This window comes from Schistocerca piceifrons, chromosome 9, assembly GCF_021461385.2.
Source record: "Schistocerca piceifrons isolate TAMUIC-IGC-003096 chromosome 9, iqSchPice1.1, whole genome shotgun sequence".
Classification (NCBI taxonomy): domain Eukaryota; kingdom Metazoa; phylum Arthropoda; class Insecta; order Orthoptera; family Acrididae; genus Schistocerca; species Schistocerca piceifrons.
In genome coordinates, this window is record NC_060146.1 from 132920841 (window position 1) to 132943798 (window position 22958).

The window sequence follows — 22958 nt, forward strand, 5'->3', positions numbered from 1 at the left end:
TGAGGCAGTCAATGTATTTGAAACAGAGTGTTTAATTCCACATTATTGGCTAGTTTCAACTGTTCGCTGCATTTCAAGTACACATTTTCATATTCTAGCACTTGTGACATTATGCCATAATAAAGAACCAAACATGAGATAATACGGTAACAGTACACCGAGAAAATTTGCATCCTGAGAACCACACTGAAAAGCTTAATATCACGTTGAGGCCTACCTCATTGGAAATCTGGACATACCAATGTGCGCTTAAAGTATGCACTTTAAATGTGCACATTTTAGTATGGTTCACAAAATCCCGATCCTTTCGGAGTATCCTCTGATGTCTTGTTTCTTTTATGACATAACGCAAGATCTTTTAATGTTTTACATGTACAAACATACGTGCTTCCTAAGTAATCGTAGCTGTGCAAGCGTGGTGGTGCCTGTTACCTGGTGCTCTGTGGCATCTGCTGATCTGCTGAAATGAACCTATTTCTAACATGTCGAGGTAAAATATTGAGAATGGTGGTTTTGAAAAGTGTTACTTTCAAAGTAAATTTCCTTTTACGCAAGTTGAACTATGTGCGAGAATGTACAATGAATTTCTTAAATCCCAGAGCATTTGGCTCTCATTTAAAAATCAACTCTTCGATGACAAGCCATTTAGAAGAATTTCAAGCCCAGAAGATCCGACATTTTTTCATTATTAAAAATTTTCCTGACACATTTGTGTGCTATATCTTGAAGTGTAACACGTGCAAAAAAGATCAACATTATATCTGAAAGCTTAGCTTCTCTGCAGCTTATTAACCTTAGAGTCCAATATTGTATGTAAAAGCTTTTCTTTTCTTGTAGTAACACTAAGTACATTAATTTAAACCGTAAACTTTTCCTGTTGGTGTGTTTCCGCTACTTAACAGTGATGTTACTATTGGCTGACTGCATCATGTGTCCTATGCTCTGAATATCCTCTTGTCATCGGCTGGTGAAATCACGTGACATGAGCTATGTCTGGCTTACAAAAGAACATCCCAATCTCAATTTCAATGCTTCAGAAAGTAACATGTGGTATTTGGTGGAATTCGAATTTATACTTTCGTAATACGAAAGTATGCAGCATACATGTTGCTGCACATCAACAGATCTTTCCAAAATGTGTGTGTGTGTGTGTGTGTGTGTGTGTGTGTGTGTGTGTGTGTGTGTGTGTGTTTTTTTTCCCCCGAGTTTCAGATTCTAAAGTGCTGGGAAATTCTATGCACGTGTATAAAACCATAACCATTCGAAGGATTGTAAGTTTTACAGTTCCGAGGGAAAAATATAGTGTCACTTAACACAGGAAAAGTGTGTTTTTCACCCGAGAGAAAGTGTCTTTTTAACTGGGAAATCCAGGAAAAATCTCGGGGAATTTTTTTTCTTTGTCTGCATATACACTCTGTCAGGAATCCTAGTACTTTGTCAGTAGCCTTATAGCCCTATATTCTGTCAAACATTTATTAGTAAGATTGAATTTTTGAAGTATGTGGTACTATTGAATTTTAAATATCAAATTCACCTGTGAAATAAAAATCTCTCAGCAACATTAACTGTTTCACAGTATGCAGTAATACAGAAATGACATCCTGAATAATAAATTCCTGCAAAACATAATCTTTCAAATAATTTTGATTATCTGCTAAGTAATTGTTGCTCTTGTAATTTTCCCAGTGCAAATAGTATTCCAACAAGTTTTGAGATTGCAGCTGGATTATGTCAACTTCTTGCCATGATATTTTGACTGGCAGCTATTCAGCCATCTTCAGGTGAGTGTTTTGCTCTGGAGACTGCACGTTCACATCACTAAATTTATACCAAAAATTGGTGTGAAAACGCATTTACAAAGGCAGCAACTACATGAGTGACCCCTTCGAATATTGCTCCATCTTTGGCAAAGAGGCATGCATGATGGTGATGCTAAATGTGTGCTCTCATTGAGAAGGTGTGTTTGCAAAATTAAAATTCAGATGTCAAAATTAATAAAATTACAGTTGCTAGACATGTCAATACTCATTAAATGTTTTCATTCTGTAGAAATTAGAAAAAATACTGGGTCCCTCACATTATTCTGTTGAAAGCCGCCATCACGATTGATAAGATCATCTGCCAACCGCATTTCCACTGATTCCTTAATAATTGAATTCTAGAAGGATCTTATCGAGGCCAAGATTTCCATGGCAGAATAATCCGTGGAACGTCCTGTGGAGATACAATGTTCGGCTATAGTTGACTTACTTGACTGTAAAAGGCAAATGTGCCAATCATGTTCAATGCATCTTTCATGCACTTTGCTCTTGACTCGCCAATTAAGGCTTTGTCACTCTGGCAAGGTATCCTGTAAATTCCAGCCCTCAACAATCCGAGATCGTTCTTTGCTGAGTCGAGAAGAAAGCAAGTCTTTATAAGTGGGCGCAATATATTAGTTTGACATAATGTTTCCTTAAGATTCCACCTAATTTCTACAAAATATTGCTGACTATGGGAGGAACGCCCTCAACTTGAACTGCTCCTTCTCCTCCTAATCTTGTGGGTGATTAAGTTTCTTCTTCCTTAATGCCATGCTGATCTAATGAGAGACTATCCGTCATCTATGAACACAGAATGTGTGTGTTCCAGCTCCTTTGCGAGGCTGTCTCCATCAAACACAATACGTGCCCAGTGCCTGAAAATACAGGTCTGCATGTGTGGGCTCATAGTGAACAGAATTCCCTAATGGACCATCCAGTTGGCACGTTGGCAATATTTTGTCAAAATTAGGCTGGATATTAAGGAAATGTTGCCTCAAAGTAATCTGCTCATCTACCAAGACCTGTGCTCTTCTTGGTTTGACAAAGGACGATCTGGGATTGTGGAGGGCTAGAATCTACAGAAAACCTTGCCAGTGTGGGAAAGCCTATGTAGGCCAGACAGCGTCCACAGTGCTTGAAAAGTGCATTGAATATGAACACCACACTCACTTTTCTCAACCTACTAAGTCAGCCATAGCCTAGCTTTGTATCTCCACATGAGAGTCTATGGATTATTCCGTCATGGGAATCTTGGCCTCTGCAAGATCTTCTGGCATTCAGTTAGTAATGAATCGGTGTAAATGTGTTTGGCAGAAGATCTTATCAAATGTGATGGCGCCTTTCAACTGGATAAGGCGTGGGACCCAGTGATTTCTTTAATTTCTTCAAAAAGAAAACATTTTGTGATTAATGACACATCTAGCGGGAATAATTTTGACGTCCAAATTTTGACTCTGTGAGCGCACATTCCGACAGAAAGCGCCCATATAGTTTCACGATTACATATGCACCTGTGTGCTGTATATGGAGCAATATTTGAAGAAGGCACGAAACTCGACAGCTTTTGCGCATGCCAGTTATGGTATAAATTTAGTGATGTGAACTAGCAATCTGCAGATCAAAGCACTCACCTGAAGAAGGGTGAATGGCTGTCGGCTGAAATATTGTGGCAAATTAATCCAGCTGCAATCCCAAAACTTTGTGGAATAAATAATAGTTTGAAAATAAATTTTGAAAAATGTGGTATATATTTATCCCAAAAGTGACTGGAAAACAAGTGGAGATCTTTCAGCCTGATATATGTAAGGCTCCGTTCCACATCTGCAAACAGATAAATTTCATCAGTGTGTGGCACTTGTCTTACCTCATTCTATGAAATTTGTGACTGGGCACGTAAGAAAGCTGCTACCAAGATTGTATTTTTGGAAGTGAACATAACCAGCACAAGAATCACCTACCAGAAGTGATGCTAAACAAAAAATGTTTTCTTATTTTGTAGAAATTGACAGAGCTTGTCAGTCTACCCTCATACAGCTTACGTCGTGTTTTGCATAGTGATTTACCCTTTTGTTTTTCTTTGTACTGATGAATTGACAAGAAAAGAGATCAGGTTTGCTTCCATGGGAATAATTGTGCACCACTACTATGATGTGATCCAGGACTGAAAGAAGGTCAGCATTGCTCGTAATATTGCTGCTGTTTCATTACAGATCTAGATTTCAGCTAACGGCACAGCTGTCACCAATGCTATAAATACAGGATAACAAGGGAAGCAGACAGTGAAAAAATGCACTAACTGAGAACCATGGGAAGTTGTACAAAATGCCAGTTGCACAATTACATACCATTGTTGGTAGTAATGTGTACTCAGCAGTTATAACAACACATATTGTGATATAACTTTGGTGTGCCAGTCAAATGGAAGCTGCTGTTTACATACCTATACAGCTAACCTCAGTTTATGCCATGTTGGTTGGCCAACACACACTATTTTCACTATTCATATTACAGAGTGTATTAAGATAACATTTATATGTAAGAATAAAATGAATTCACATGCTTTAAATGTCTCTGAGCATTATGGGACTTAACATCGGAGGCCATCAGTCCCCTTAGAACTTAGAACTACTTAAACCTAACCAACCTAAAGACATCACACAGATCCATGCCTGAGGCAGGATTCAAACCTGCGACCGTAGTAGTCGCGCGGTTCTGGACTGAAGTGCTAAAACCGCTTGGCCACCGTGGCTGGCTAAAATGAATTCAATAATAATTATAGCAAAATACAATTTTGTTGGATGGTATGTAAATTAAAATAAGCCTATGCAAATATTGCAATACATTGAGTTCATTGTCATAAAAATTTATTAAAGAGCTTTATATTCTGTAAAATATTAGAGCTGAGTAGCAAACTGGTGTAAGAATTATAATTTTCCATTATTTATTTTATAATCTGAAAATATAAAATATACGATCACCAGTACTAAAGTATGGAGATGCTACGTAATGAAATTTTGGAATTAGTGTTATGGCTGCTAAGCAAAAGGAAATGCTGTAAAATGTTTATAATTATGCTTGTTAGCAGATTTCAAAAAACATCATTAGTGTACACTGATGTTGAAAACTACAGTACAAAGTGTGGAACCTGTAAATACTGAATGGACAACTTAGATGTTTCGTTGTACAGTTTGTACCCATATGGCACGCAGTTACTACATAGGGATGGGTCCACTACGTTCAGTGCATCCCTGCTGGGTCACCACTATGTCATTTATTGAGAAAGCGGCTTTCAAAAAGCTCCCAAAAATGGATGCTTCTCCAAAAAATCTCCATCCCCTCAAGTGACTAAAAGTCTCTACTTCTCACCTCTACGAAGCAATTTCAGTTTGAGGTCGGATCCAGAACACTGTGTCCGCAATCATTCAAGTGGACGGCAAAATTAGATTTCTCAGCCACATCCCTTCTTCCCAACGCCACATGCTCCTGGAATATGACCTCAAGTCGTCTCTCAGTTTGGCCCGCATAACAGGTGTTAAAGTCTGAGCACACCAATCTGTATGCATCAGATTGATGAAAAATGTTGATTTTTTTTTTTTTGTGTATTGTGTAATAGTAACTGTCAATGAACTGCAATATTTGTCACAATGAGTATTTTAATTTACATGCCTCCCAAAAAAATGTATTTTACTGTAATTATTTTATGAATTCTTTTTGTTGTTATATATAAATTTTGTATTAACACACTTTTTTGTATATGAATAATGGAGGTAGAGGGTGCTGGTCATCCGACTTGTCATAAACTGAAGTTAACTCTGTGCGTTGGTAAATGGCAGCCTCCGTTTGACTGATGCTTGTACATGCCACTGTTAAATTGCAATATGTGGTGAATCCACATGACTATCTATAATGGTATACAGTTCTGCAACTGGCATTTTGTACAAACAGTGACATGGTTCTTGGCTAGTCTGCTGTTTCATTGTTGGAGTCCTGTGCTATTTTGTATTTTCAGCACAGACGATAGCAGTGCTGTTAGTTGCAAACTAGATCTGCAATAAAATACAAATGATATTATGACCAATGCTGATTTGTTGCTGTGCTGAAGAAAAGGGATGCTAATATTGTAACAGTTTCAAACGGTGTTTGTTATGCTACTGGACTTTAGGTGATGGTTCTTTGGTCAGTGAACTACCCAACACTATTTTGTTATCATAATTATAGCTAGTTGATTGCAGTTTGAGGTACAGGCTGCATATCTAAATTGGAAAACAGGAAGCAGTTGGATGAGATGAATTCAGTTTAGAAATGATATAAGCTTTTGGAGAGATTTGTGTGTAGCTAAATATTTCATAAAGTTATTGACAACTGATTTGAGGCTGAAATATAATTATGAATTCTCTAAACAACATTTGCTGTTGTAGTTAAGGTATAAACTGCATTGTGTTCCTGTGCAAATAAATAAAATTGACAAGAGAACTCAGTAAATTTATAAACAAGTTTGTGCACTTAAATTGTGAACCACCAACTTAGCTTCAGAATACTGTTGGTTTAAAGATGTAAATGTTTGCGGGGTAGTATATTATCATGTAAGTAAATTTGGAATTAATGTATTAAGATAAGATTGTGTGTTCCAAACTAAAAAGAAAACAACCTAATTTGTTTGCGTGTTTAGCTTTTAGAAGTGCTAATAAAAACAGTAGTAAACAAATTCATTGACTGTATTGACTTTTGTCTCCGGTGTCAGACAAATAAGAGGAGTAATGATGAAGCTTTGATTGACACAAAAAATTTGCTTAAATTTTATCATTATTATTTTTCATTTTTCTTTATTTTTTCTGAATGAGCAGTTGTTGGCATGTAGATGTAATTTTGGGTGCTCTCTAGGGAAGTGTGTTAGAACTCTTGCTGTTCCAGTTATATATTAATGATCTTGCAAACAGTACTAATAGTGACTTCAGACTTTCTTCAGATGATGCAGTTATCTATAATGAATTACTGTCCGAAAAAAAGCTACACAAATATTCAACGAAAGCTTGATATTTCAAAGTGGTGCAAAGATAGACAGCTTGCTTTAAGTGTTCAGGAATGTAAAATCATGCACTTCACAAAACGGAAAACATAATAACCTCCAAATATAGTATCAATGAGTCACAGTTGGAATACGTAAGTGTAACACTTTCGAGGTATACAGAGTGGTAGAATTTCACAAGCTCAGTAGTGGGCAAAGCATGTGGAAGACTGCTTCTCATTGGCAGAATGTAGTGGTCGAGAAAGGAGGTCACTTATAAAACATTTTTATGAGCCACTCTAGAATATTGCTCAAGTGTGTGGCAGAGGGTATTAATGTACACAGAGGACAACACAAATAGTCATAGGTTAGTAAATACTTCACAATATTTCATTGGCGCAACTGACAGTCCTCTTCAGATGTGGCGAACACACTGGTGGGCTGTTACTGAAGCCTCATATTTATGGCAGTCTGAGAAGACACTTCTCAGGTGTGAATGCACCAAATTTGGTGACCAATGGTGCAGATATACACCACCTGTCGGCGACAAATGCACGCACAGAGGCTGTCAATCATAGTGTGTGCTGCTATGGCTGCCCTGACACCTTCTGTCAGGAGCTGCCTGCCGAAATACGTGTCTGCACTGGTGTGTGCCCGTCTTCACTGCTGCTGCAGCGTCATTCCTTGTACGACCGACAGTTCTTAATTGTGGTTGCTGTGATTTTCACATGGCTGGCACTAGACTCGTGCCATGCTAAGATGGTACCCTGTGTCCTTGTTCAGCACATAAGTTGAGCTGCGAATTTCCACTGTTTCTTTAATAATGCTGTCCCAGTAAGAATTCTGGTGTTTTTGTATTCCATACTCTGTCCTGTACTGAGACAATGCTCAGCCACTACTGATTTCTCAGGCCGGTCCAGATGCGTGTGTTGATGATGTTCGAGACATCTTTCCTCCACAGTGCGACAAGTTTGTCCAATGTATGATGTCCCGCAGCTACAAGGAATCTTATAGGCACAGGGGCTTCTGAAACTGAGAGGCCTACAAGAACTCTGAGTTTTGTTGCTGGACAAAAGGTGCATTTATGTTTCCCCAATAATATTCCTATTTTCAAAGAAAAGCCATCGACATATGGTGAGATGACAATTTCTCTTTGTTCTTCACTTTCTTCCAGTTTGTCTATTTATCTAGCATACACAGAGTGTAAGGCATGGTGAATCTCTGTTCAGACTCACCATTGTCGAAAAATATGGTATGGAGCTGGTGTAACAAATCAGACAAGCTTCCTGAGTCTAATACGGCTCTGCTCTGTGGACCATCCTAAGCATGCCACTTCATTGTGGAGGATGGTGGCAGCTGGTAGCCTGTAAGTATAAATCCGAGTATGTAGGTTTACGGTATACAGGATGAGCCAAGGTGCCAGCATCTTTTCTCTGCAGCAACACTTCCAGGAATGGTAGTTTGCCATTTTTCTCCACCTCCATCATAAACTTGATGTACATGTGAAAAGAATTTAGACATTAAAAAAACAAATCTTGTGATGGAGTGCCATGGAGCCAGATGACAAAAGTGTCTTCCAAATATCACCAAAGCACATGGGTTTCAACTACACTGACTGTAATGATCTCTCCTCAAAATCTTCAGTAAAAAAACTGACAACAGTGTGTGACAAGGGACTACCCATTGCGACGCAGTCGGTCTGTTCAGAGCATTGGTTGCTGAATAAAAAATAAATTGAGAAGAGCACATGGTGATGCTTACAGGTGCTCAAAGCAAGATTATCAATGGAGGGGAGCACATGTGTGAACAAATTGACAAGTTCCCATTCCAGCTTTTCACCAGTGAGCAACAGTGATCCCTGCAGTGGTACTCGAGTGACAAGTGAGACCGCATGGAAACTAATGAGAATATCTGATGGTGCAAGTCGCAAGTTCTTGAGCTGATGGACTAAATCTGAGATGCTGATGTTGTGCTCATATTTCCCCCCTAAAGGGCTTAGTTGTGATGCTAGATGTTTAGCCAAATTGTATGTTGGTGCCGCAGTATTGCTACCAATAAGTCGAAAGGCATGGTATGCTTGTGAATGTTAGGTAGCCTGTATAGTCTGGGAGGAAGAGGTGTCTGTATATGAAGTTGCATTTTAGTTGTGAGGTTTTTGTTTAGGAGACAGTGTGCAGGGTTGTTCAATAACTGGTTCATCTTGCTTAAGTAAATGTGTTTGGAGAGGATAATGGTTGCGCTGCTTTTATCTGTTGGTAAGATTACAGTATTAGGATCCTTACACAGAGATTGAAGCACTAACCTCTCTGCAGCTGAGACATTAGTTTTGGGTGCTGGCATGTCAGAGCATGGAAAGTAGCTAGTCTGGTTTGCTTGACAGCATTCCTAAGCAGTTTCAGGAGTTCTATTTCAACAGAGATAATAATATCCCGAACAGGTGGTGTGAAGTCCATTGGTTTCTCAGAGACCAAAACTGCTGTGTCAGGCATAGGTTTGTCCGTAAGTTTGTACACGGTCTGCCTACAAAGTTTATTCTGATGCAGTCATAAATAGGAGGCTTCGCTCACAGCCTCAGTTGAGTGTTCCCTGCACCTGAAGTTGTTGGTCTGTTTCGCTAATGAAAATATTGTGGAAATTTCACGATGACATCCGACATCTCGCCGGAGATTCGTATTTACAACTACTCCATCAGGAAAGCCTCGAGTCATAGGTCTGTTTGACTTCCAGATGTCACAGAGATGCTGAAGAAACTGAACTGGTAGACACTTGAGGATATGTGCAAGCTAGTACCAGCTTTAATTGATGGCTGTAGGAATATATGACAGTGTCCTGTAGGGATTGTGTGGAAAATATTAAATTAATTACATTGCTCACAGAGGCAATTAAACAGTAATTGTGGCTGCGCTCCATTTGGGAATGGAACAGGAAAAACCATGAAAACAGGGCATGTACACCCCGGGACAATCAAGAAATCCGGGGAAAATCAGAGTTTTGGCATCTAGGAAAAATTTGGAAATTTTTTTTAGATTTTCTGAAATTTTTCATTGTTTTAGTTTTCTGTTGAATTTTTATAATTTTGACTGATAAGAACTGACACTCTAAAAAAGAAATTTACTGCAGCAACAAAGCAGAAATGAGAGAATAACACCAATATAAAACTTTAGTTGCAAAGAAAATGCGCCATTTACAACAACACAACACAGCCCACATTCAGGTGTCTGCCAACAGCAAAATGTGTCACAGACTATGCAATACTTTGTAACTACAAACTGCTTTCGATGCAGGGCCTGCATCATTTCAATTTGCATGACATCATAAACTGTTTACATTTCTAATGGATCTTACATGTTAGAATGCACAGTGAATTGCTTAAATTGCAGAGCAATAGACTCTCATTCAAAACTTAACACTGAGGATGTTAAAAAAATTTTGGGCCCAGAAGACCAGACATTTACGCTGTTATTTAAAATTTTACTGTCACATTTGTGTTTCATATATATTAGAGGGTAACGCACACTAAAAAAGACAAAACTTCAAGGTTAGTTTTTCCTATTTATTTTAGTTCTTTCATAGGTTACAAATTATTCAGTAACAACAGCAAAATGTCTAATTATACTTAAAAAATAAGTGTGAAGTGAGTGCTCGACAGAACATACATTTGGCCAGGTAACCCACAAAATGTTCGGCGCACAGCTGTGAATCTGCAACAGTGCTTGTCAGAAATATAATCTGCAACAGTGCTTGTCAGAAATATTCCGCTGCTGCAGTTTAAGCTATGCTCTTGGGATCCTGCCTAACCTCACACTTGGACAAAAAAAAGCAAAACATTTTTGATGACCAGTGTTATTTGTGAAAGCTTAGCTTTTCTTGTAGCTGTACTGCATGTATATTAACTTATACGATAACTTCTCCTGTCTGTGTGTTCATGATTATTAATAATGATAGTGCTCTTGGCTGACTATGGCACATGTCCTGTGCTCTGAATATCTGCTGTCATTGATTAGTGATATTGCGTAACATGAACTATGATTGGCTGACAAAAGCGCATCACTATCTAGATTTCAGTGCTTCGAAAACTACCATGCTGTATTTGGTGGAATTCATGTTTATACTTTTGTAATACAAAAATATGCACTGTAAATGTTGCTGCCCATCAAAGATCTTTCCAAATCACGTTGTCTCCTAAAGTGCCGAGAAGTTCTATGCTAGTGTATAAAACCTTCTCCACTCAAAGGAGTGATAAGTTTTACAGCTCTGAGGGGAGTGTATTGTCACTTAACATGGAAAAAGTGCACTTTCACCAAGGGTATAGCGTATTTTCACCTGTGGAAAAAAATGTATTTTCAACTAAAAAATCGAGGAATTTCTTTACTTTCACCAAGGGTATAGCGTATTTTCACCAGGAAAAAGGTGTATTTTCACTCGGGGAAAAAATGTATTTTCAACTGGAAAATCGAGGAATTTCTTTTTCTTGTCCACGTATACACCCTGTAATAACTGATACAGTGGGAAGTACACTCTGCTATGCCGTTCATAGTGCTTTGCAGAGCATGGCTGTAGATGCAGATTTAGATGAGTGGTATGTGTGTGGGGGGGGGGGGGGTCGCCGTGGTATGATGCTGACAGATTGTGCTCACATCTTGCCAGCCTCATTACAAGAGGCTGGCAAGATGATTCATCACAGGAAGCTATGAGGTGCTGATTCTGCTCCGAGGCAAAGCCCCACCTCATTCTGCACAGTTATCAGCTTTTGTCTCGGCCAAAGGACCCCCCACCCCGTACTGCGCCCCTCCTCACATCATTTTCCTGACTTTTGTCTGTTTACTCGGATGCAGAAACTGTAACATGGCAGGCATTTTCTGAATGATAACAAGGTAATTTTTGAGGTGGAAAGTTTTGTGAAGCCAAAGTAGTCCAGCCATATGGAGTGGAAAGTCTTGTAGAAGTAAGTGCCACCATGAAAACACAACACCTCATCTACACCTGTACTCCGCAAACCCCTGTGAGGTGCATACCAGGAGGTATGTCCCACTGTAACAGTTATTAGGGTTTCTTTCTTTTCCAGTGATGCATGTTGCTTGGGAAGAATGATTGTTTGAATGCCTCTGTGCGTGCAGTTATTATTCCAATCTTATCCTCACAGTCCCTATGTGAGTGATACATAGGGGATTCTAGTACATTCCTTGAGTCATTTAAAGCCGGTTCTTGAAATTTTGTTAGTAGACTTTCTTGAAATATTTTACGTCTATCTTCAAGAGTCTTCCAATTCGATTCCATCAGTATCTCTGTGACACACCCCCATGGATCAAACAAACCTGTGACCATTAGTGCTGCCCTTGTCTATATGCATTCAGTATTCCCTGTTAGTCCTATTTGGTATGGGTCCCATACACTTCAGCATTATTCTGGAACCAGTTGGATGAGTGGTTTGTAAGCAATCTTCTTTGTAGACAGATTATTCTATCAATAAACTGAAGTCTACCACCTGCTTTACCCACAACTGAACCTATGTGATCATTCCATTTCATGTCCTTACAAAGTGTTACACCCAGGTAAGAATTGGCTGATTCCAACAGTGAGTCATTGATATTATAGTTATAGTATACAATGTTCTTTTTTGTGCACAGTTTTACGTTTCTGAACATTTAAAGCAAGTTGCCAGTCTTTGTACCATTTTGAAACCTTATCGAGATCAGTCTGAATATTTATGTACCTTCTTTCAGACAGTAGTTAGTTATAGATAACTGCATCATCTGCAAAAACTATGAGGTTACTATTAATATTGTGTACAACACAACCTGAACAGCAAGGGTCCTAACACACTTCCCATGTACGCACCTGAAGTTACTTCTACATCTGACGATGACTCCCCATCCATGATAACATGCTGTGTCTTCCCTATCAAAAAGTCTTCAATCCAGTTACAAATTTCACTTGATAGCCCATACCATCGTACTTTTGACGATAAGTGTAGGCGTGGTACTGAGCCAAATGCTATTCAGAAATGGAGAACTACTGCATGTACTTGACTGCCTTGATCCAAAGCTTTCAGTATGTCATGTGAGAAAAGTGCGAGTTGGGTTTCATGTGATTGATGTTTCCGAAATCCGTGCTGGTTGGCTTTGAGGAGGTCATTCTGTTCAAGATACCTCACTATGTTTCAGCTCAGAATATGTTTTAAGATTTAATAACAAGTCAATGTCAAGGATATTACATGGTAGTTTTGTGGATCACTTTTACCACTCTTCTTGTAGATGGATGTGACCTTTGCCTTTTTTCCATTAACTGGGCATATTTTTTGTATTCAAGGTATCTAGGATAGGTTATAGTTAGAAGAAAGGATAACTCAGCCATAAATTCAGTATAGAATCTGACAGGGATACCATTAGGCCCTGGAACTTTGTTCAGTTTAAGTGCTTTCAGCTGTTTCTCAAAACCAGTGACACTAAGACTTATTTCACTGATCTTTCCAGTGGTATGAGAATTAAATTGGGGCAATTCTCCTGGGTTTTCCATGGTAAAGAAACATTTGACAAGGGAGTTAAGCATTTCAGCTTTTGCTTTGCTACCTTCAATTTCAGTTCCTATCTCATTCACTAGGGACTGGACACTAACTTTGGTGCCACATACAACCAGAATTTATTTGGGTATTGTGTAATATCATTTGACAGTATTCTGCTGTGGCAGTCATTGAAGGCATCATGCATTGCTCTCTTGACAGCCAAATGCTTTTCTTTCAGCATTTCTCTATCTATAGTTGTACCCTTTGTTCTGTAATCTGTGTTTCCTTAGAAGTTTCTTTACAGTGAGTGTATACTGTGTAGCATCCCTCCCAATGTGAAATGTTCTACTGGGTGCATATGTATCCAGTGCACGGTCAACTATTCTTTTAAGCTTGAGCCATAGTTCCTCTACATGCTCCTGCCCTGTGTTGTAAGTTTCGAGTTCCTCACTGAAATGTGACTCTACTGGCCTTTTTTTCTCTAGTTTACTGAGCATGTATATCTTTCTGCTTATTTTAGTTGTTTAGTTATCCTGCAGTGTGCTATGATGTTCATTGAAAGGATAAAATGAAAGTTCTTGTCACTCTCACAATTAAAAGGTGTTATGATAACTTATGTGAATTACATATTAATTATGCTTTATTTGGCAGTAATAGTAAATATCATAATATTATATGATTTAGTTGGACAGATAAAAAATCTATTCAACAAGCGGTGACAGGACACACGCATAAAAGGCTGTTGCCTTTATGTCTGTATTTTGCTGCTGCTTGGTAAGTAGATTTTTTATCTATCCAATTAAATACTTTGTCAGTAATTGATTGTTTTCCTTGTTATAATATTATATTAGTAATACAGCAATTATAAAGAAATTTCAAAGAACTTTCATCCTCTTTGTACTTTGTGCATCTCTGTCCTCGTCTTTACTTAATTCATCTTCAAAATGAGAATATATATGGGTGTGATAAGGTAAGTAAAATAATGGATGACTAATTTCAATTCGCACCAGATAATAGGTAAATAATTATAATTGAAACCAGTTTACAGTGTTTGTTAGGCTAACAAGTTCATGAGCTTTCACAAGGGGAAATTATAATACTGACAAAGCGAAATATGTCTTATCTTCGACTGTGTGCATTGATGACGAGACAGCATTGGGTCTGACAACTGCCATTGTGCTGTATGCCACAGCTATACTTTTTGTCTTCCATTTATTCAAGTTGCCTCACTACTTCTTTGTCATTAGTTGGTTAACGAAATGTTGGACAGTAATGCATATGAGGACCTTGTTCTCTATAAGAAATTGCTCTGGAGTGGGAGATTCCACTGTGTTGTAAATCTGCGATCGAATATCTTCGAGAAGTATGTCTGCTGCTGCTTCAACCACATATTGACGCTCTTCCTACGGATCTTGACTGATGCTAACTATCTGTAAGAATTTTATACTCAGTGTTTTTGAAACAAACAACAACTGATTTCTTCACAGATAGGACATTCACTATATCACTTTCATAGTTCAACAGTTTAGCTTTCACAGTGTTGACATCAGGATGGCAGTCACTGTATATCTGGTCTGTTAACTGCTGAAGACAAAATCGACACTATCACTGAGGTAGTTAAAGTTTGCTGCATAGCACCATCAAATTCTGTGCCATGTGGAAATGTTGTCTTCTTCTCTACCTACTTTGGATTGCTGTGCGGGACTGTCACAGATTTTATGTGTTACTTGGCATCTGTTGGAACTAAGTAGAAAGTAGTCTAGCCCAATGTATTATTGAGCATGCTAATTCATTATTTTATCTGTCACTGAGCTTCAGAGCAGTCCCTTGCAGCCCCAGCTCACGCGTACAAGACAGTAGGTTCCATCGATTGTGTGGGAGTTCGTTTTGCTGAAATGGAAATTCTGGCCTGTTAGTAGACTGACAGAGAAAATAGTTGCTTTTGAAACAGAATCCATTCACAGTTTTGCCCTTCAAAAATGCAGTTCCCCCCCCAAGCTTCCTCTACCGACCTGATTCAAGAGCATTCTTTGATCCCACTTCTGGTTTGTGTGATGACACTTTTTCTCCCACCATCCCATACACCATCACATAGGACACACTTCTCCCTTGAGCTTATTATATATGACCATTTTATACATTTAAACTAAATTTACTGAACACAGACCTGTGTTAAGCAACCATCTGAGGGTGAACTTGTATCCAGTTGCAGCCGCAGGAGACTGACACAAAAAACTGGCCTCTCTCTTGTCAGGAGGGGGAGGTCATGCCATCTCACAAATGTCGTGCCCCTCCACCATGGCAAATATCAACTACCAACTATTCCAATGACATCATGACGCTACTGGAGGATGGAATTTGGCTATGAAAAGGCCCATGGGAGAGGTCCTGAGGTAGCTCATTCCCTCAGTTTTGAAATTGCACTGACTTCAACATGCGCTACATGTCCTATGGTTTGTCTGACCGAAAAAGTCACTAAGCTCTGTTTTATGGAAAATTTTATCCTCTCTATTTTCATAAGTAGTGAGATTTGCTGTAAATTGTGCCATTTCAGAGTTATAAGTGGAAAATCTGCAGAAGTCCCATTTTTGTGGCTACCTCCATTTTTGACACATTTCCACGGCAGGATTTTGGTGAAACTTTGAAAATTTGGACTCATCCCCCTCAAAAACATATAAAAATCTTGTCAAAACAACTTCTACATAACTTTCCACTCTTTGGTCCTTCTGAGCACCATTTGACTGGACCAAAGAGCAGACCTCTGCAGCTGAGGTCTTCAGCAAGTCATCCACCATTGAGAAAATTGTGTTACACTGAAGGACAGATATGTAGAGAAGTGCGTTTTTCACGATCTTGTATCAAATTTTTCATTGTGATAGTTAAAACTTTATGACTATTCATCACAAATATTTTAGTGTATTGAAACCTGGTGTTACCATAATTTAACCTACATTTATATGCGATTATTGCATTTTTTTCCAGGTGAAAGAAACTGTGGATGACAGAATAGCTGTTCTTAATGCCATCAACCGGCACATTTCTCCGCTGAGGCTTATTCCATATTTTGTAAGTTCATAACTGCAGGCAGACAATTTTTTTCCACTCTTAATTTTTAATTTTAATGTTATGCTTAGAAGGAATCTTTAAGTGGTATACAGTGATATTTTTTTCCTATCCTATATCCACACAACAATTCATGGTTACAGTGGTAGTTTCTTGCAAGGATTCGTACAAGAACCATAACTATTTTTTAATACAGTGAGAAGCTGCATATTTTTAAGCCCAAGTAGAAGGCTTTTCTGCCGGCAAACTCTTTCTATTCCCTGTAGTAGTACATTATGCCACTTTAACTGCAGTTCTTAGTAAAGTTGATGATATTTTGCATATATTAGGTCTACAAATTTACTTCTGCCATTTTGCAGTAGAGGGTAGTAGTTGCTAGTGGTGGTGCAGGTAATAAGTCACAAGTGTCATACAGTAAGTTTGGGCATTTGTAAACATAACACCATCAAAATATTAGCTGAGTTGTGATTACATCGTTAATTTATACTCAATTGAATATGTCATCTTACGAGCCGAAGTCCTGCCATTTGCAGAAAGTTTTAATTTTCTGCTCTATTATGAAGAAATCTGTGGTTGAGGTTCATAAAATGTTGGGCAACACCTTTGGTGGGGTACCTATTTTTGAAAGAACATGCATAGAATGGTTTCAGTGCTTCAAGAACAATGATTTTGATGCAGAAGTCTGGCATGGCAGTGGAAGAGAGGTGTTTGAAGTTACTGAAACAATCACAGCAGATCATTATCGAAAACAGTTTGTGCGTTTGACCCGAACACTGACAGACAAATGGCTGCAATATAGCAAAAGCTACAAATAGGCAGTTTTGCGCCGTGGCAGTGCTCAACCTCATGTCACAAAGCATGTCAAAACATACTTGGAAACATTGAAATGGGAAGTCCTTTCCCATCTGCTTTATTCTCCAGGGATTCCTCCCTCTGACTACTACCTTTTTCGACTTTTTTCATCAATGCCAAACGGCCTGGCTGACCAGCACTTCTGGTCATATGAGCAAGTGCAAAATTGAATCAATTTGTGGATCACCTCAAAGAATCCCTATTTCTATCTCCGCAGTGTTTGTATGCTGCCTGAAAGATGAGAGAAGGTGATGGCCAATAAGTTGAATAGTAAATTTTGTGTAAGTTTTTAACAATTAAGCTGAGAAAAAATAGCGGAAGCAAAGTTGTAGACCTAATATTATTTTTAAACAGTTGAATATCCAGGATTTAATAGTGACAGTATAACAAAAGGATAAATTGCTATTCATCATATAGTGAAGATGTTAAGTCATAGACAGGCACAACAAGAAGACTGCTAAACAAGTAATCATTCAGTCAAAGAGCCTTCTTTTGGACAACATACACATATGCACTGCATGCAATAACAACTCACACATACACGACCACTGTCCCTGGCCCCCCAGGCCATTCTGCGAGCAACAGAGCATGATGGGAGAAGCAGTCTGGGTGGTGGGTGTAAGGAGGCGGCTGGGGTGAGGACGGGGAGGGATAGCAGGGTATGGGTGGGGGATATTAAAGTGCTACCTGTGGGAGCATACAGGGACAAGGTGGGGAGAGGGTAGGGGAGCTAGATGCAGTCAGGAGATTTGACAGTGGGTAGGAGTAGTGGGGGGGGGGGGGGGGGGGGAGAACTAAAAAGACTGTGGGTCCGTTGGTGGAATAGAAGGTTGTGTAAAGCCGGAGTGGCAACAGGGAAAGGGATAGGCAAGTGAAGGACAGTGACTAACAAAGGCTGAGGCCAGGGGGCGTTAAGTAACGTAGGGGATATTGCAAGGAGAGTACCCTCCTTTGCAATTCACAAAAGCAGGTGTTAGTAGGAAGGATCCAGATCATACAGGCTGTGAAGCCATCATTGAATTGAAGAACATTGTGTTGGGCAGCATGCTCAGCAACTGGATGGTTGTCTCTCACGGCCACAGTTTGTCGGTGACCATTAGTGCAGACAGACGGCTTGTTGGTTGTCGTGCCCAAGTAGAATGCAGCACAGTGGTCGCAGCTTAGCTTGTAGATCACGTGACTGCCTTCACAGGTAGTGCTGCCATTGATGGGATAGGTGTTGCTTGTGACTGGACTGGAGTAGGTGGTGGTAGGAGGATGTATAGGACAGGCATTGCATCTGTTACGGGGATATGAGCCATGACGCAAGGGTTTGGGAGCAGCGGTGGAATAGGGATGGATAAGGGTACTGTGGAGGTTCGGTGGGTGGCGAAATACCACTGTGGGTGGGGTGGGAAGGATAGTGAGTTGGACATTCTCTAGTCGTGTCCTGCTCTCTGCCATCCATCTAACCTCCCAGCTGCACCTAGCTGCCCTACCCTCTCCCCACAATGTCCTGTATGCTCCCATAAGCAACACTTAACTTTCCCCCTCCCCCACCCTGCTATCCCTCCCCCCCCCCCCCCCCCTCCCTCCAGATCCAGCCTCCTCCTTACCCCAACCACCCAGATTGCTTCTCCCATCCTGCACAGTCCGTCACAGTCTGGGTTCAGTTGCCAGAGACAGTGGTAGTAGTAGTGGTGGTGGTGGTGGTGGTGGTTGTTTTGTGTGTGTGTGTGTGTGTGTGTGTGTGTGTCTTTTGTCTATTTCAGAAGAAGGTCTTTTGGCTCTGAAATCTTGAATGTATAGAAGTCTTTTTGTTGCATCTGCCTGCAACTCTTCATTCTACTATATCGTAAGTAGCAATCTAGCCTTTTCTTAATAATATTATTTTTGCATAATATTGTGGAATTATTGCAAACACATAGTAGTAGATAGTCTTGTTGTCTCATAACTATGCGTACTATTTTTACAGTTTCACATGGAAGATGGACATACAACATTCCTAGTGAATAACTGCAGTACTTCCCTCATTGCATTGTTCAAAAAGAACCTTAAAGTGCCATACATGTCTACTGAGGTAAGTTTTTGATGGCCCTTAGTCTACTGTTAGTATGTGTAACTGACAGTGACTTGCTTGTGAAAATAGCTCTCGGTGACTTTAAATTTGGATAAAATTCCAAGCTGCTGATAAAATAGCGACATTGGCTCTACCAGGAAAGGTGCTGTTCAGAGGTAGTCAATGTTTACCAGTGGGTGTTACCTTATTTAAAAACTTCGTTGGTCTGTTTTGACAGTTATTCCATTCTATAGAGAGCAATTGCTGCATGTCAGTTCACTATACAGATTCCTATTATGGATTACAGAAACCACTTTAAAGCTTGCCTATTATCCTACTGCATCCGTCAGCACCACCATTCTCCCTGCCCATTATTCCATTTTTCTCTAAATTTTTCTCACCTAGTGGATGGTGTAGTAATGATGGCTGGATTCATACACCAAACAGTGGCTGTTCAAATCCCCATCTGGCCATCCAGATTAGATTTTCTCTGTTTTTCCCTAAATCAGTTCAGGTGAGTGCTGAGTCAGTCCATTTGAAATGACATGGCTGATTTGATTCACCAGCCTTCGCCAGTCCGTACTTGTACTCAATCTCTAATGAGCTCATCATTGACAGGATGCGAAATGCCGGTCGACCTTCCTCACTATGGTCTGGCCCAGGGCTTCTCAGACATTTTCGTTGACTACTCCTTTTGTATAGGCACATTTCTTCGAAAACCTCACTCACTGTTGCAAATGTAATTACAGTGAAACCCTGCTTATACACTTTTTAAGGGACTTCAAAATAATGGAGTAAAATGCAGGAAAATGTAATATGTGGGAAATAACGTTTTAATCTGTAAAAGTTACGTATGGGATACCCCATTATATTTTCGCACTTTGTGTATATGCACATAATAGGCATCAAAATACTTTTGTCAGGGACTTTATTATCTAATAAAAACTGCTGATATAATGATAAAAGATGACTGTCTGGGAAGTAGAAGCTTTTGGCTCAATTTCATACATCATAATCAATGTTTCTGGAAAGCCTGCAGCTGTCATTCATTTTTTAATTATGAAACACTGCGCCAGTTACGTATTTTTTCATGCTTAGTGCAGTGTGTTTTGAAAATTTTTTCTCATTGTCAAGTGCAAATATTTACATAAGAATTTTGTGTGGTGTTTGCTTATGTGTTGTTCTGAGCCTGTTGGACTGTAGTCATCTGTTTGAGGTTTTCCAGTACTGTGCCTCCTCAGTTACATAGAAAACCACACACAAAAACTGTCATTCACATTGTTTGTTTGTGTGACATAAAAAAAAAAAAAAAAAAAAAAAAATTACATACGTAAATACTGCACTTGACAACGAGAGTTCTTAAAACACATTTTGCTCAGCACAAAAAAATACGTAATTGGCACTATGTTTAAATCAAAAACATTTGAGCAACGCAAAGTGCTTGAAAGTGTCTACTAGCACTACAAGTGGACAAAAGACAAAACACGCCAAGACAGTTTGGAAATGGTTGTGATTGGTCATATTATCTTTATTCGAACGAACCTAGCTACTCCCATCAGCCACCACGCATTGTAGAATTTGGCAGTGGCAGGAGATACGACAAAAATTATTCCAACTTTTACACATTTAATGGTTGAAGTCTGCTGAGTAGAGCACCCTAGTGTCAAGAAACTTAAGCACGTAATGTTTGTAAACACTACTTGTCCGGCAACATCATGCCAGCATCATTTTATGTGACTTTTTCTCCATAAAAATTTTTTCATAAAGGGTAGATTGTGGGAAAATTATAAATATTGGGTGCGAATTAACATTGTGGACATAGGAAATTTGATGGGAGCAATAAAAAAATGTTGTAAACAGCAGGAAAACATTAATTCCAGGAACATAAAAGTGGGGTTATACTGTAATTAGCACTGTCAGCATATATGGACAGTGGGTATTATAGTTTCCGCCTAGGCACTGCATAACCGACCCTCTTCGTTGAAACTGTAATGGAGTAAATTCTTACGTGTAAACAATACATGAGAAAATAATACTTGAACTAGATAATATTTGTTGATAAGAATTATGATTAAAATGGTGTAATGGTGCTCCAATAATAAGATTGCCAATTCTGATTAAAATCCTGTGTGGGAGCAGCAATAATAAGATGGCCTATAGCAATAGAAAAATACAGAATTTTAGCAGAAACATTTTAAAAAATTACTGAATTGCAGAGATCCTCCAGAAATATTACAAATAAAGATGGATACCCCTATTAACGACGTGGCTGAGCAGTTCTAGGCACTTCAGTCTGGAACCGTGCGACCGCTACAGTCGCAGGTTCGAATCCTGCCTCGGGCATGGATGTGTGTGATGTCCTTAGGCTAGTTAGAGTTAAGTAGTTCTAAGTTCTAGGGGACTGATGACCTCAGCTGTTGAGTCCCATAGTGCTCAGAGCCATTTGATACCCCTATTAAAACACCAACAGAAAGTATAAACCACCAAGAATCCATCAAGTTTATAAAGCTTTGGAAGAGCCCAAAAACTAAAAAGCAAGTGTAGAAGTTCAGACATTAGCAGAACATTGGAAATATGCAGCTGAACCAGTGAAGATATCATTACACAAATGTATACTGAAAGTGTGGAACAAGGAAAAACTACTGGAAGATTGGACTACAGCTATAATCCATCCATTACACAAAAAAGAAGACAAATCATATCCGGACAACTATACAGGAATTTCCCTTTTTGATATCCCATATAAAGTCATGTCAAGAATTCTGTGCAATCGTCATAAACATCAGCCTGAACTGGAAGGAGTAGAATGTCAAGGCGGATTTAGACCCTAGAGAACATGTCCAGAACAGGTAATCACTTTTAAATTGGAAACGGATTACTACAAAAGAAGACAAAAACAAGAAGTTACAATCTTTGTAGACTTCTATGATTGTATCTACAGATCTTCAGTGATGAAGCTACTAATCAGTTTTGGTCTCCATCCCAAATTCATTAAATTGATAAACTTTACTCCAACAAACACCAAATCTAAAGTAAAGTTCAGAGGAGAATATCTGAACCATGTGTAATTAAAAGAAGGTTAAGATAGATGGTTTATTGCCATTACTCTTCAACTGTGCACTTTAGTATGTCATGAGGGAATGGTACATGGAAAATTCTAAAAACATAAGAATTAGAACCAAAGAAGATGAAATAAAATTAAATTACTTGGAATTCGCAGATGACTTTGCAGTACTAGCTAGCGTTACTACCTAATAACAGTCAAGAAGTCAGAAATCAAATAACAGGCCTACAAAATGCTGCACAAAAAATATATCATTCGGAAAGATTGAGGTAATGGTAGGAGATCCACTAGCAATCAACCACATAAATGTAAATAACAGGAAGGTAAAAACAGTGAACAGTTTAAATACCTAGGAGAAAATTTTAAATACGACTTGGTTGAGAAACCTGCATGGCAAATAAAAACAAACGTGGTCATACAGTAAAAATGTCTGTCAGTCAAAACTAAATTAAAACTTTACAAGATGTTTGTTCAACCGAGGTGACATACAGAAGTGAATCTCTTTTCAGAGTCACCCAGAAAAACAGAATCAGCAAAATTCTAAAATTAGAGAGAAGAGTAGCTAGAACATCCATAAATAAAAAATATCAAAAGGATGGACAATGGTGTATAGTGCCAAATGAAGTGATGTA

The 22958-nt window shown here is 38.9% G+C and overlaps 1 protein-coding gene across 2 annotated transcripts in view; it reads left to right on the plus strand.

Moving 5' to 3' along the window:
* LOC124716963 (nuclear RNA export factor 1-like) overlaps nucleotides 1–22958 on the plus strand; it is a 155845-nt gene that overhangs the window by 26382 nt on the left and 106505 nt on the right. For both annotated transcript variants that reach the window (XM_047243562.1, XM_047243563.1), the window contains exons 6-7: nucleotides 16292–16375; nucleotides 19179–19283. In XM_047243562.1, coding sequence (XP_047099518.1) covers nucleotides 16292–16375; nucleotides 19179–19283 — 189 coding nt within the window. The remainder of the gene's footprint in view (nucleotides 1–16291; nucleotides 16376–19178; nucleotides 19284–22958) is intronic.